Source organism: Monodon monoceros, unplaced genomic scaffold (assembly GCF_005190385.1).
Source record: "Monodon monoceros isolate NGI ecotype Baffin Bay Population unplaced genomic scaffold, NGI_Narwhal_1 Super_Scaffold_5, whole genome shotgun sequence".
Classification (NCBI taxonomy): Eukaryota; Metazoa; Chordata; class Mammalia; order Artiodactyla; family Monodontidae; genus Monodon; species Monodon monoceros.
In genome coordinates, this window is record NW_021703782.1 from 2,021,382 (window position 1) to 2,037,219 (window position 15,838).

A 15,838-nucleotide genomic window follows, 5' to 3' on the forward strand; every position below is an offset into this window, starting at 1 on the left:
GGGGGGGGGGGGCAGGGGCTTTTGCAGGGAAAAGAAGAAACAAGCATCATGGCAGGGGTCCCCGTCGCAGAGAGAGTAAAGCACGACAGCAGCTGGCCGGCAGCCAGGAGGGCGATGACCGCAGGGACAGCAAGTGACCCTGGGGATTCTGGCAGGAGAGGAGGAGGGAGGTGGCACCGTCACTGAGGGGCGTGCAGACAGCGTACAGCCCGAGGACGGCGAGAGGCTGACCCTCCTCCAACAGGAAGGGGAGCCTGGGCGAGCAAACACTGGAAATGGAAACCAGCAAAGGTGCGCGGATGCAGCCCTGTCTGGGAGAGCAGGTGCGGAGGGGCAGCCCTGACCCCAGGACGACAGAGACGCCAACAGTGACCACGCAGGGAGGGCGGGGGGAGCTGGACCCCGAAGGCTGAAGGGCAGGCCCACCATTACCTCGGCAGCGACAGATCAATCGCAGTACCCAGGAGAGCACCCAGTGGATGACTTAAAACCTGGGCCAGCTCACTGCCCTGTGCTCCTGGATCTGACAAGACACCAGGTTTGGGGTGTGTTTCTCTCTCACCAAACACACACAGTGAACAAGAAACGTCTGGTAACCTAAAGGATACGATCAACAACACATTCCATCTTCAAGGACCTCGTGAGTAGATGCAGGAAGAAATATACACACATCCATGTCAGGAGGTTAAGAATATGGAACTGCCATTAAATTCTAAGCAAGCATTTGTTGATGTGACAAGACACACGGACAGAAATCCCACGTTGATATGTAATCAGTTAATAAACCGGTGAACGGTATTTTGCCCCCCTCCCCTGGAACCTAAAGTGTTGGGGGCAGCGGGTGGGAAACAGAGAGACCGCCAGGAAGGAATCGGCACAGAAGAGGCCATGCGGTGACCCCACACAGGGGTTTGGGACCTTCTTCCCCCTTCCCGCCTGCAGAGATGCCTGCTCACACACCCGAGAGGCCTGGGGGACAGGCCACTCCACTGTCACCAGGGCAGCTGCTCCACACCACCTCCCGACACCCTTCCTGAACCACGTCTACTTCACTACAGGGAAGCTTCTTCCCAGGAGCTCCATCAAGATGCCACAGATGCACACAAATATGCAGGACACTCATTCTGTCTCTTCCGGGACACAAGACAACCCTTGCTTAATTAAACTGCACCTACTTCGCTGCTTTTATTTTGGGGGGTGGTGGGGCTGCATTGGGTCTTTGTTGCTGTGCGCGGGCTTTCCCTAGTTGCAGCGAGCGGGGGTTACTCTTCATTCTGGTGCGCGGGCTTCTCATTACGGTGACTTCTCTCTGTTGTGGAGCATGGGCTTCAGTAGTTGTGACACGCGGGCTCAGCAGTTGTGGCTCATGGGCTTAGTTGCTCCACGGCATGTGGGATCTTCCCGGACCAGGGATCGAATCCCTGTCCCCTACATTGGCGGGCAGATTCTCAACCACTGCACCACCAGGGAAGTCCCTACTTCACTTCTTTAAAAAACCTTAGTTACTACCAAATTTAGGGTGTATAAAGCAATATGATAAAAATTTCAAATAATAAAATTTAAGACCTTAAAATATTGTGGTTTTAATGAATGTGTGATTTTTTTCTTAAAAAAGGCAACCTCAGTTCTTTGAAATTGTTGAATGGTTCATCATTTCTGAAAATTAACCTTCTGCGTGTTCAAACCTGAAAAGTTGTCACTAGTCTTGATGAAAAATCAAAATGAACTAAACACTTCTTAAGCGAAGCTTGGTAATAACAGTGATTCTGTACCAACCTTAGGAAGACTAGCCATCATCACATATCCTCAGAGGCAACTGCAGGGCAGGGGTCTAGGGCAGACACAGGCTGTCTGAGAAAGACCACAATTCACCTCTCAATTACTGGCTGGGTGTCCCTAAACAAGACACTTGTTTAAAAATTGGAAAAATAATTAACTAAATTACAGTTTAGCTCCTAAAACGTTTATTATGCAGTCACAAAAACTGATGGCTAGTAACACTATAATAGTGTAGAGAAAGGCAAAATCATATGTGTGGTCTCATTAAATAAAGCACAGGGAAAAAGAATGGAAGGATATTTACCAAAATTATATGTGATGGGCCTAAGGGTTCTTTCTTTCCTTTCCAACTCTTCTGGAATGTGATTATACCACAGAAATAAAATCATTAAAAATGTTTTTTTATCTACGATGTGGCTCCCAGGAAAACAGTGAATCCTATACACACATAGCTACACTCTTGGCACGCGCCAGGCTTTAAGAATGGACAAGCTGCATACGAGGGAAGTTTGACACAAGGAGAGGGTTGCTCTGTTTTGTTTCTGCAAAGGAGAATCAGGGAAGAATGGCTTCATGAGAAATGATAGTTTTCGTCAGGACCCTGAAGAAAGCGTGAGCTTTCCACAGACACATGGACCAAGAAACATTCCCGATGAGCTGTAAAGGTATGGAAAATTCCCAGGTATGGAATTTTCCAGGAACAATCACCAGACCAACTTAGTGAGGGCCCAGGGGAATGCGGCCAGGCTAAAGAATTTGAGGACTCCTAGGGGAAAGCGCTGCGGACGTTAGACACCAACTAGTCATTACCCTTGGCCTCTGCTCCAGGCTCCACGGGACGCCTGCAGGTTTATGTTCTATGAAACTACCCAGAGTGCTGGAAACTGCCTGCTCATGAGGCGAGAAGTCGATAAACATTAACCCATCTTTGGAATCTCAGCTCCCAGAGTGTTTTCCTGATGGAAAACAAAAGGAAACTCTTAAATTGGAAAGAGGCTGCTGCATAACAGATGGGGTGCAAACTGCCCTAAATAAATCCTTACCTAATTTACAGGGCTCCTTTTCTGATTGGGTCTGGCCAGGTTGCCTCGAGCTGTCTGCAGCGAGCAGGGGTTTTTCCTGGAGTCCAGAGACCTGCCTCTGCCCTGAGAAATTCGGAATCCAGAGATCCTCTCCCCTTCCGTCATTGTGGCAAAACAAAATGCAACTGTCACTTGCACCAAGCTGACAGCTCTCAGAGGATACGAGGACCCGCAGCGCGGGACAGAGGCCATGGGGCTGAAAGCCCTACTCAAAGCAGGGCCGGTGTAGACTTGGAGGTGAACGAATGTATTACACTGCGCACGGGTTAAGTCTCCGTCACCGGTTCCTCAACAGCAACTCTAGATTTCATTTATGGAAATTAATTTACCTCAAAAATGGAGGGAGAAAGTTAGTGCGGCAACCAACTGCCTTCCCGACTTCCCAACAATTTCTCTAAATGTATTTTATAAAAATTACTTCACTTCAGAATTGAAGGAGTATCTGGAATCCAAGCAATATCATAATTCTCTTTCCAACTGGCCCCCAATTTTCCTACATTTCTCGTTTAAAAAGAAAAGATTTCAGTGAATTGAACATCTCACTTTTGCATTTAAAAGGAAAAGAATACATCCCAAAATACGAATGACAGAATATCTTTTTACATCGTTCAATCAGCTCTCTCTGATTAAGAGATCAAAGACGACGATTTTGATCCTCGGTTCTCATTACTCTCCAGAGCAGGGGTCCCCAACTGGCTGAATGTTAAGAAGCAGGCTGCACGGCAGAAGGTGAGCAGCGGGCCAGCAAGCGAAGCTCCGTCTGTATTTACAGCCGCTCCCCATTGCTCACGTTACCGCCTGAGCTCCGCCTCCTGTCAGATCAGCGGTGGCATGAGATTCTCACAGGACCCCGAACCCTACTGTGAACCGTGCATGCTGGGGATGTAGGTTGCGCGCTCCTTATGAGAATCTAATGCCTGGTGATCTGAGGTGGAGCTGAGGCGGTGACGCTAGTGCTGGGGAGCGGCTGCAAATACAGATTATCCTTAGCAGAGAGGTCTGACGGCACAGAGACCATCATAAATCAACTGCAGACTCAGGTCAAAACCTTATCAGTGAGTGGCAAGTGAAAACAAGCTCAGGACTCCCAATGATTCTTCATTATGGTGAGTTGCATAATTATTTCATCATATATTACAATGTAATAATAATAGAAACAAAGTGCACAATCAATGTAACAAGCTTGAACCATCCCCAAACAATTCCCACCCCACCGCCAGTCCATGGAAAAATTGTCTTCCACGAAACCAGTCCCCGGTGCCGAAAAGGTTAGGGACCGCTGTTCTAGCACAAAGACTCTAAGAAGTAAAGTGAACAATGCTCTTCTTAGCTCCTTCAAGGGGCACCTTGGCAACTTCAAACCCGATACCTAAACCTGCACCTGTAATTCCCTGAAACACAGATGACATCTCCCAAGTCCCCATGTCCACAGAAAAGGAAGCTATCACCCCCCTGAAGGCCGCTGGTGCTCCGGGAGACCCAAACACGTGACTTTCCACAGTTAAAGCTGATGACGCCATTCTGTTCCCTGGGCATAGAAATATCTCCCAAGATTTGTCTGATTCTGAAAGCTGAAGACAGCAAACCTCTTTACACTTTAAATATGTGCAGTTTATTATATGTCACTGATAACTCCATAAAGTTATTTTAAAAGAATGAGTATCCTTAACAATTAGGCCACCCTACGTCTGCTCAAAGTGAGCCAAAGGAATAGTGTCAAGCAGGTGAAAATTCATGCCAGAACGTATCAAGGAGATAATCCGTAGAGGCTCCAGGATCTAATCCACAGAGTATGGCCACCGTTATTTTAGTCTGGAAAATTCTAAACTAGGCATAACCAAAGATTCACCCAGCTTCATTAAAAAACAATCTCCCTAAAGTCACCGGAGAGACCTTGTGCTTTGAGGATGGTGGGGTCCGGATGTATCACCAAGATAAACTGATGAGAAAATACATGGCTGGGTAGCGAATGCTGGGCGTTCTGGCTGAAAAATGTCAAAGCTGGCCACATCTGAAACCAGTTCATTCCTGATGTCGGCTCAAAAGGTCCTTGGGTTGCTCACTCATTCATTCAACCCATGTTTACTGAGGGTCAACCTGGGGGAGGTGACACGCGGGGACCTCGGGAGAGCGGGTGAACCAGACAAGATGCTGACCCTGGGAGCTCGCGTTCCATGCAGGGCGGACACTGGGAGACAGTAACATCCACAGATGAGACAACTACAGGTGACAAGATGCGGTGGAGTGATTACGATGCCAGCGGTGGTGACGGCCATAGTCCCCCCTACACACCTCTCACTAGTTGCAGGCAGCGCACAGCACCACTGGACGACCCTCACCCTGAGGGCTCTACTATTTTACACATGAGGAGACCAGTCACACCACAATCACCGATCCAGCCAAGACTGGAATCCAGGCCGTCTGGGCTCCGAGCCCAAGGTTTTCCAGGATCACAGCACCTGGTGGGTGAGGCAAAGCAGGTGGAAGGGGAAGAACCTCTTTAGACGAGGTGGTGAGGGCAGGTGTGCCCACAGAGGTGACATCGGGGCAGCGATCTAACCCGAGGATGCAGCCCTTCCTTCCGGCAGTTAACTACAGAGCCAGACAGCTGCCTACCAGGCCACGCCCACCTCACGCCACTTGCACACGAGGAGTGCTCACTTTCACATTCTATCTGCAGCAGAGTTGCTAAACAATTTTTTTTGTTGAAAAAACTGGGTGATAGTTTATATGAATGACTAAGAATCAAAATATTGTACGACACATTTAATAAAAATGTATAGCTCATAAGCCTACAATACACAACAATGTTTGAAATTCATCCAAAATGCCATATTCAGCTCTTACTTCATTCAAACTTTGGGCTTGCTAGGAATTACGTCATCTTTGTCCCAATGACCAGGAAATGTGAATGAGTCAGCTCTGAATTAACGAGGGTGTTAAAATCGTTCGGTTTTGGAGAAGCCCGATATTTCTGAACAAAAAAAAATAGCAAGCTACTGATTCCTTTTTAAAAGCGCACTCACTCCTTGACAAATACACCCTTTTGCACATATCCTGACACGGTGTCTCCAAGAGTCCCCTGGGTTTCCCCAAGAAACATCTATCTTCCCTACAGAACAGAACCCACAGCCTCGGGGCTCTGATGGGAGAGTGCCCAGGGGAGCGTGATGGTGATCAAGGCAGGAGACCCCTCATCTTTACAGAGACCCGAGGGGCAGAATTCAAGGACATTCACGTGGCCGTTCTCTCCCTAGTCACCCCCAGCCAGACTCTCCTTCTCTGCTCAAACTCTGAAGAATCTGGTACTTTAATCGGAGGTCATGTGTCGGCAGGTCACCGTTTTCTCACTTCCTGTGATACAGGTGGGGAGCCCGGTGCACAGTCCTGGTGCTGGAGGGGAAGGCGGAAGGGAGGTGGGGAGCAGGGATGGGAAGGGCACAGCACCCCACCATTGCCTCTCATGCCCTGGGTCCCCCGACTCAGCTCTCTGCTCAGCCACCACTGACACTCAGCTCCCAACTCGACCCCAGAGGTCCTGCTCCAAGCCTGCACCCCACCCCTAGCCCATCCTGCTCAGAGTTTCTGCCCCAGGCAAGTTCCACGGGCATCTCCACGAACCAGCCACCCAGCAGGAGTCGGGGTTCCAGCTTCCGCTGTGACAAGCCCAGATGCCACTCTGCAGACTCAGTTCTGAACTCACTTCCTCACAAGATGTGGCGCTGAGATTCTCTTATAGGACCACTGCTATCCTCTGGGTCACGGTCTGATCTGAGCTCCAAACCATGGTGCACAGGACACAGCAGGGCCAGGCCCTCTGAGACACACCATCACACACAACCTTCTCACACCTTGGGGGGTAACAGTCTGGGGGAGCAGCACCATGAAAAAAAGCAGAAGCGGGGCTTCCCTGGTGGCGCAGTGGTTGGGAATCCGCCTGCCGATGCAGGGGACGCGGGTTCGTGCCCCGGTCCGGGAGGATCCCACGTGCCGCGGAGCGGCTGGGCCCGTGAGCCATGGCCGCTGAGCCTGCGCGTCCGGAGCCTGTGCTCCGCAGCAGGAGCGGCCACAGCAGTGAGAGGCCCGCGTACCGCAAAAAAAAAAAAAAAAAAAAAAAAAGCAAAAGCACCTAACACTGGTGGAAACCTAAATGTATATCTACAAGGTATAAGAAAATAACTTGCAAGTGGATTTTTGTAACACAGTCTGTTTTTACAGTGAGGTATGGTCTGGACCCTAAAAGGGTTTACAGAGCAAGAGAAAGACATTATTCAGGAAAAAGCCCCAGTTTTTGATTCCCATAGTTAGCTGGCTTCACTCCATGTGAGGCTGCCCTGTAAGACAGTCTACGCTTTACATGAACGGCTGAATTTCGGTAGGTTGCTACTGAAATCTGCCACCCCTTCTTCCCCTAAAGGCTGAATCCCCATGCTAATCCCCAGGTGCCAGAAACTTCCATCCTACGGCCTGACATCAAAGGGAAGCTCACGGTCTCCCCGGGAGAGATGATTTGTTCACCTCGTCTCAACTGGCAAAACTGTGGTTCAAATGAGGAAAATACTCTTGCGAAAGAAAAGAGGCAGAAGAATGAAAGTATTTTCCACTTGGGCAGAAGTTTATCTTACCAACCGAAGTCAGAGTAAATAATCCTCATGACTCAAGTGACTCTCGGTGACTCTGGGTTTGCCGTGGGTGGATCTTTTATGCCTATCACGCAATTCTACACCTGCCCAGTAACAAAAGCACAGCAATCCTCTTCCACACCTCACACGCCAAGTGCTAGCAAGTAGGATTGCTAATACCCAGCAAGCGAAGACAGGCTCTCACGACTAAGCTTGCGGTACCCACACTCCTCACTGTCACGATTCAGATGCTTGGGAACGCGTGTAACTTTTTGTGACCGCAGTTAGAATATGTAAATAATGTGCAGGAAGGATTACCTGAGAGCTAAGAATTTTTTTTCTACTGTTTACTTTCCAAGGAGGAAAAAATGTTTTAATAAACAGGAACACCTGAAGGATACGGATAAACTTCAAGGCTTTTTACATGGTCTGAATTACCTTTCCACAGATTCACGATAGTCCAGGGGAGTTCTACTAGGAAAACGTTGGCCATCTCACAGTCTGTGGGGAGACTGAACGCTGGCTACGATGACACAATTTGTCATTTTTGTCCTCAGAACCACGCCAAAATAAATGCCTCAGATGAAAAGATGGGAACACAAGTGGTGTGGGTTTTCTTTTTTTACATCTTGAGATACATGCTTTGACATCTCAAACAAGAGAATTACTTTCAATTTCCCGATCTGTGCTGTCTCTTACTTTCTGGCCTGTGCACATGCTGGTTGTGCGGCATGGGTGTCCTTTCTGCCATAACAATGCACCTTTTCCATGCACATTTACCCAGGACACAGACATCACTAAGAAATCGCTTCTTCCCAGAAGCCTTCTGTGACCTCAGCTAACCTTGTACGGTTGTTTGGGCTGGTCTTTCGTTCTTTGAAAATCCCTTCAAATTTTGTTTTTGACATGAAAGTCTCATGACTAAAGGACATGAAAGTTTATGATAGGTATAACTGATTCACTTTGTTATAAAGCAGAAACTAACACACCATTGTAAAGCAATTATACTCCAGTAAAGATGTTAAAAAAAAAGTTTATGATATATGATGTAATAAGGCTGAATGTAACTTCCTAGTTCATTCTTAATTTGTGTTATTCTTTAAAATAATACATGTTACTTTACACATATTCCTAAAAAGTCTTCGCTGAAGACTTCGCTGAATCGGGTTGGCCATGCCTTTCCGAGTAAAGCTGGTTAAAGGGGGCAGCGTGGCTAGTTATTGCTGGGATGGGGTGAAGGCGGTTCATTGCTTATTTAACATTTTCTGGAGGCTACCGTGCAAATCACTGTCGCAGTTCTGAGACGTGGGGCACGTGGAAGAACGCGTAAACAGACAGAAACACGCATCTCTCACCTTAGTCGGGACCTTCACCAGCCTCTGACCACACAGCTGCCGACAGAAAAGAGTGGCTGCAGACAGCACAGGGACCGGCAGGGAGCCCAGGGTCCCACTCAACAGACACACCGATGCTCTTAGCAGGGGACAAAGTTCAGAGTTCAAACGTTTCACAGTCTCCTGGTCCTCAGGAATTGTAGGGCAGGGTAGAGGAATTCCATCCCAGGATTTAGAACAGGTGCGTTCCTGGGGCTTTGTGCTATGAGGGCTTTTTTTTTTTTATTAATCGATTAGGTTTTCGTCTTTCTTTTTTTCCCCCTAGGTTTATTGAGACATAATGGACATGTAACACTGTATCAGTTCAAGGTGTGCAACAATGATGCGATGCAGGTACATACTGAGAAGTGATCCTGAGGATTTCTGAATACTCAAATTGCACACTGAAGGCTGATTTGCTAAGCCGAACACTAACACAACTGACGTTTCTACAGGCTGACTTACCTCAACATACGAAATTGGAAATATTCCTATTTTGTCTGCCAGCATGCCTTCAGCCCAGTTTTCGTCCACTCTGCGGATCACAGTCAGAACGTCATCCTGAAGAAACAATGAACGTTACTCTACCTCATCCCAGGAAGCTCGCCACCTAATTTTCTTTTCAATATGGGACTCAAGTCGTAAGAGTACATGAGTAAAAGTTCCATGACGTGTCTTCAGCTTGTGAATGGAAGAAGCTGATGAACTGAATGGTAATTACCAGTCAGCTTGGCATCCCCCATCAGACCAGACAGCTGTAAACTACCAGCCCCTCCACCGAGGGGCTGACGGCTGAATTTGTTTAGACCCACAAATTGCAACCTCAAATCCCACCCAGGCCCCCTGAACCCCTGGTCCAGATAAATTTTCAGGTTCTTTTCACTTTTTCTCTGATAATACACCAAATACCCATTTAAGTATACACCCTACTGTTTTTCTTTACCAAAAAAACACAACATTCTGCTCAAAATCCCAAAGCATTTTATCAATTCAGTAGATACAGTCTTGTGTGCTTTGCAGCAAAGAAATTTTCATATATAATAAGGAAGTAACGATGTTTCACTTTGTTATCCGTAATTCAGGGAATTAAAATCCCCGAGTGGCGCACACACACACCCCGAAACGTAGCTCAGAATTACATTTAGGCCCTAAATACGAAAATGATACCACACAGCGCATCAACCAAAATTATCTTTCACAGAGAACAGTCTGTGCACAAAATTACTGTCTTTGTGACTCTGAGAAGCCTGCTTCCAGATATTTTTAGAAGCACAGTGAGATAGTTCACATGAAACTATCATATGTTTTTGCACAAGGAAACAGAAGCCATAGTCTATGCAGCCAGGTACAGAGAAGGCGATGCTGTTCTCACTTTACCTTTGCAAACGGAAGGCAATCTTTGTCGGCTTCCTTGTCTTTAACTTCAAAGTCATAAAGTGCTTTGCACTGAGGCGGGGGCTGAGGTAACGGTTTGATGATCTGCACGAAGTTGGTGGGGAAAAAGCCATGGACCCCGTTGACCTCCCCGTGGTACCAATTTTCATCCACTTGTCGCCGCAAAATGATGATGTCACCTTTGCTGAATTTAAGGTCCCCGGGCTCTTTGCCTTCGTAGTTGTATAATGCTTTGGCACATGGTAACTGAGGTATTCCCTAAAGGAAAGAGAAGAGTTTTAATGAAACAATGGTCCCCAAATGTCTGAAAATCCAACTGTATTATCATGGTTGTTAAGTCAAGGTCAACTCCACACTTTGCCCTACAAAGAAAACCTCACATTAAAAAACTGTATACGGGGCTTCCCTGGTGGCGCAGTGGTTGAGAGTCCGCCTGCCGATGCAGGACACACGGGTTCGTGCCCCGGTCCGGGAAGATCCCACGTGCCGCGGAGCGGCTGGGCCCCTGAGCCATGGCCGCTGGGCCTGCGCGTCCGGAGCCTGTGCTCCGCAACGGGAGAGGCCACAACAGTGAGAGGCCCGCGTACCGACAAAAATAAACAAAAACTGTATACGTATGTGTCACCAAGAGCAAACAAAACAAACAGGAGACCATCCCCGGCCCCTGAGCTGATTCTGTTCCTAAGGCTAATTTAGTGGGGCTTTTGCCTTATTTGGGGTTTTTAATACATGGAAGTGCTGCTGTGTCTGGCTTCCTGGCGTAAAACTCAAAAACTCATAAAAAACTTGATTTCCGCTATTAACTACTTTACTCGGCAGGATAAATGATAAGCACCGAAAAAAAAAAAGAAGAGGAGGAAAAACTTAGAACAATTCATTCATTTACTAACTGCTCTTAAGCTTGACAGATAAGCATCAGAGTTTGGCTTTTGGGGAAAACGTTTCCCACGGCATTCACTGTGGGCAGCAGCTCTTTCTCCATCGTGGACTCAGGGATGAGCTGGGGCCAACTCTGTGCCGGGGTCTGGAACGGCCGCTCAGAGGTCATAACCCGTGATCATGCACACATAGCCTTTACAACCTACATACGACTGCTCCCCCTTTGCTCTTTCCTGCCTAGAGAGCACCGTCAGGCTGAGATGCTAACAGACGGGGTTTTGGATGTGACCACACTGCATTATGGTTTTAAGTGACGGCTTTAACACGTGCGTGTGCCCCCAGGCAATCTAATCACCAAATGGACTGGATACGATACTCCCTCTCCGGTGGCACTGGAGGTGCCCTTCCTGAGCGTTAGGTGTCACTTTAAGACGACTTGTGGCCTCTCCGGGTCACGGCTGCCTACCCTTGATTCAGAGGATAAACGGCACGTCAAACACCCGAAGTAATTCACTGAAGGAGATTCCTGAGCTCCTGCTTTTTCCGTACTTACTCACTTATTCATCACCCGGAAAACATTTATCAAGCGTTCCCTTCTTCCCAGGTGGTGTGCGAGTGCTGAGGACTGAGGGAGGCACAGGCACAGCTGTTCCCCTTGAGAGACAAGGCGCTAGCAGTCGCTAGGCCAGAGGGCGGGGACTGCGCGACCCGGGACGCAGGGACCGAGCTGTGACAGCAGCAGAGGGCAGAGGTCTTGGGGTGGAGTGGGTGGGAAATGGAAACACTTCCTGGAGGGAGGGACACACGAGCCACATCTTCAAGGAGACAAGAGGAGCCAGCAGGAAAGCCAGAAAAGAAGAAAGAAAGAGAAAAGCAGGGGCGCTGGGGGCAGCACCCCCAAAGGCAAGGAGCACGCGGGGCAGAGCGACCGGCTTGACGGAGAACGCGATGCTCAGGAGGGAGCAGGTGTGTGAGTGCACACAGGTGGGCAGGCAGCTTACAGGGGCCCTGAGTGGCAGGCTGGAGCGTCTCAACTGCTGTGTCCTTCAGGCAGCACCAGGCGGGAAGAACCCTGCCAGGAGGGCGAGTCCGGCCGGGGGGTGGGGGTGGGGGGGGAGAAAATGGGCAGGGGGCGGGCAGGCAGGGGGACGGCGATGGTTTTTTTTTTTTAAGCTATTTTAAAGTCTCTCCCTGCCCCCGCCCCCTCCAAAAAAGTGGATCAAACCCTGATGGCAACAGAACTTCCTAACATAGTTTTGCATAATTAGTTTAGCTTCCAGTCAGAGATTCAGCGTCTGGCCCAACTTTGCTTGGTGAGGTATTCTTGCTTGGCGTCAAAGGAAGAGCCGGCTGCTGCTGTCGACCGCTGCGGGCGGGGGGCCTGGCCAGCCTCGCCCGTGGCCTGCTGGGTTTGCTTAACAGGAGCTGCTCCGGAGGACACCGGAGCCCAGCCTTCCAGAAGTCCTTGGACCCTGCAAAGGCCCTCTGACCTTCGGACCCTGCTTCTAATGACACGACCCCCCTCACCCAGGCCTGACCGAACTCCGTCGACTACTCCAATGCGCCCTTCGGTTTCCCCTGCGAGACGCTGATGCCGCCCGGTCCTTTCTTTGGCTTTTTGGGGTTTTTTTGCGGTACGCGGGCCTCTCACTGTTGTGGCCTCTCCCGTTGCGGAGCACAGGCTCCGGACGCGCAGGCTCAGCGGCCATGGCTCACGGGCCCAGCCGCTCTGCGGCACGTGGGATCCTCCCAGACCGGGGCACGAACCCGCGTCCCCTGCATCGGCAGGCGGACTCTCAGCCACTGCGCCACCAGGGAAGCCCCGCCCAGTTCTTTGAACCGGGTCGCAGTCCTGCCGTGCTGGCTTCAGGGAAGGGTCATAGGTCCCGTCCCCTCTCACAGAAGGGCCTCGCCATGTCTTCTTTACCGTGTGTTTCTGGAAGTCTGGGAGTCACAGTTCAACAATACTTCCTAAGACACACTGGAGGAAATGACAGTAAATAAACAAGCAGTAAACAGCGCTGAGCGACGGAGCCGGAGGAGTGACAATCCCGGAGCGGCTGCTCACCTGCTGTGTGATCCTGAGCAGGTGAGCCTCTCCGGGCCTAATTTCACCTTCAGGGTGCCATGAGGACCAAGAGAAGTAAAGTGTGTAAACCACTGCAAGTGGCCAGTGGGCAGAAGCGCCATCACTGGCACCGCCCAGCAGGAAGGGCCGGTCAGCATTTCCAGAGCACACTCACTGTGCAGCAACCCAAAGCCTGCTCCTCCTAGGGAGGCGTCGGGACTTCACGGGGGGCATTTCTGAAGCACACGTTTGTTTTCATCTTCTGGGTGAACAGAAGAAATTACAGACGCACCGACACGCCCTGTCTAGTAGGGGGTGGCGTTCTGTGTGAGGCTGTATCTCACTCCGGCAGGGCCAGTGCAGGGAGCTGGAAGGCTGTGTGAATTAACTGAAGATCCTATTACTGGCTCGGTGATGGAGAGCGCTGTGCACCATTGTGGCCTGTCCTCTCGGTTTTCTCCCCACCTCGATTAGCTCTGTTTGGCCAGCCAAACGCAGCACCGAGACCCAGATCCGGCACTCAGGACCGCTTGGACTGCTCCCTGGGGAGACCTGTCAGCTCCCCAGTGACCCACAGGACGGCTCTTTTCTCATGGGCTGGTGTGGGAGGGAAGGAATGTATTTCTCCGTAGATCATTTCCACGCACCGGCGGCCTGACGGACTTACTAACATTCCCATCAAAGCAATTCTACTAAGTGTTCCTAAAATCATCCAACATTCTTAACACATGAGCAGCAAGAATAAAACTTCAGGGAACAGTGATGTGCGTACGGTCAGCCCGGTTACATCCCTGACTGCCACCGGAAACGCACCAACTCACACTGATTTATTTGTGAATCGGGTTCTCCCAGTGACCGGGAGCCACAGAGAAACAATCCCGAGGCCAAGGGCCACCTAACCCACCAGCGGACACCCGGGCACCCGGCCCTGTCCTTCTCTGCTGTGCTTTTCCAATTAAATTCCAAGAGGCTGAAAAGCCAGTTGTGTCAGACTTCCCCAAAGGCGGCTTCCTGTATGAAATAAGACGAACCCCACCCTGATTTCAAATCCAGCGAAGTGCACTGATCTTTTAAAAGACTGATCGCCACACAGATTGTGGAAGGTGAAGGAGAAACGGTTAAGCGACTGAAGAGCAATAAAGACTGCATATTCCTCACGCAGCGTCTGAAGGATGAAGCCAAAACCACCGCCTGAGAGCCCAGGCCTGGTCTCGCAGGGAAACGTGCCTGGAACCTCAGAGCCCCTCGGTCACTGCCCTGCAAAGGCCTGGGAGTCGTGGCCTCGCCCGGCCCCTGGCCTCCGGGCCCTCGGCAGCCTTTCCAAACTGCTGCCTGGCCAGGGCCGCGGTATCTGCAGAGCTCACATTTCACTTGGCTACACATGAAAGGGAGGCTCCGAAGCCAAAAGGCTGCAGAGAACCCGGCACTGCGGCCAGCCTCGATCTGCAGCTGCCACTCAGGCCTCGGCAAAGAGCTGGGCAGTGTAGGCAATTTGAGGTTTGATAACGTTTTGGTAAACAGTGACTATTTTGCTCATGTACAAGAGAGTAACTATGCCAGTGCGCCAGTTCTACTTTTCCAATAATGCTTGCTTCCCCATTATATACACAGGTATTTTACAGGGCATTAAAATCCTCATGAGACCGGCACACAAATATTTCTGATTCACTGCTTTCCACTCCATTTCCGTACCATCGACTGTATTCCAATATATCTGGCAAAGCGCTGCTTGATGATCTAGCTGAGATCCTAAGAGGTAAATAAAACATTCACTGCCAATTGATTTTACAGACACTAAATGCCAGTGCCCAGATACACATGCAAGACAGCCTCTCTAAATTCAAATTCCTTCATGCGTTTCTTACTGCTCCATTAAGTAAAAAAAGATTCAAAGACCTACTAAAAAGAACATCTAGAAGATATGCTTGTCACAGGAAAGCCATAAAATGTGTATAATTTAATAGTTTAGCTGTATTTCAATTGGCCTAAACTCTGGCTGGTTGCAACTTGACTTTCAAAAACTTTCCAGAAAGAACTGAGGCCCAAAGAAATAACCAGATAGGAAGCACTAAGCACTGCACACAGAGTAACAAGTAGCAAAATGGTTTAGGAAAAGATTGTTTAAATGTTCCTTGTATACAAAATACATGTTGGCTTTTCCCTACCCCCCACAAAGTGAAATATCTCTCTGGATGTAACAGCATTTCATTAAAATACTGATTCTTTAACAGTGAATAAGTCTTAAGTGCTGTTCTCAGAATCTCTGGGTTGGATTACCACTCAAATACAACTTGATCATCCCTTGAAATGTTTCCACTTCAATATAACAAACATCCAAGATGAATATTACAAGGTTATTTTTCCAAGGCAACAGCAGAAGGGGCTGTGAATGCCATAATCCCACAAAAGCCCATCACTTTACTTGCTCTTTCCTTTAATATTTCTGTGTGGACAGCACTCTGCCGGGGCATTTTGATCCGATCACTTTCTTAAGCCTCCACCTCCATTTGCCACATAACATTTTCTCATCAGACTGACTTCAGCCGTATCTACCAGCACTTGGAGGACAGCAGCTGCGTATAGACAGAAATGAAGAAAACCATGTTTTTTTTCACTCGCATTTATTCTTTGTTTGTCCTT

General features: G+C 49.1%; 1 protein-coding gene across 1 annotated transcript in view; it reads right to left on the reverse strand.

Moving 5' to 3' along the window:
• Positions 1-15,838, reverse strand: part of SH3RF1 (SH3 domain containing ring finger 1) — a 151,021-nt gene that overhangs the window by 34,551 nt on the left and 100,632 nt on the right. Inside the window, exons 3-4 of the mRNA XM_029201583.1 lie at positions 10,234-10,509; positions 9,322-9,417 (exon numbers count right to left, since the gene is read on the reverse strand). Coding sequence (XP_029057416.1) covers positions 9,322-9,417; positions 10,234-10,509 — 372 coding nt within the window. The remainder of the gene's footprint in view (positions 1-9,321; positions 9,418-10,233; positions 10,510-15,838) is intronic.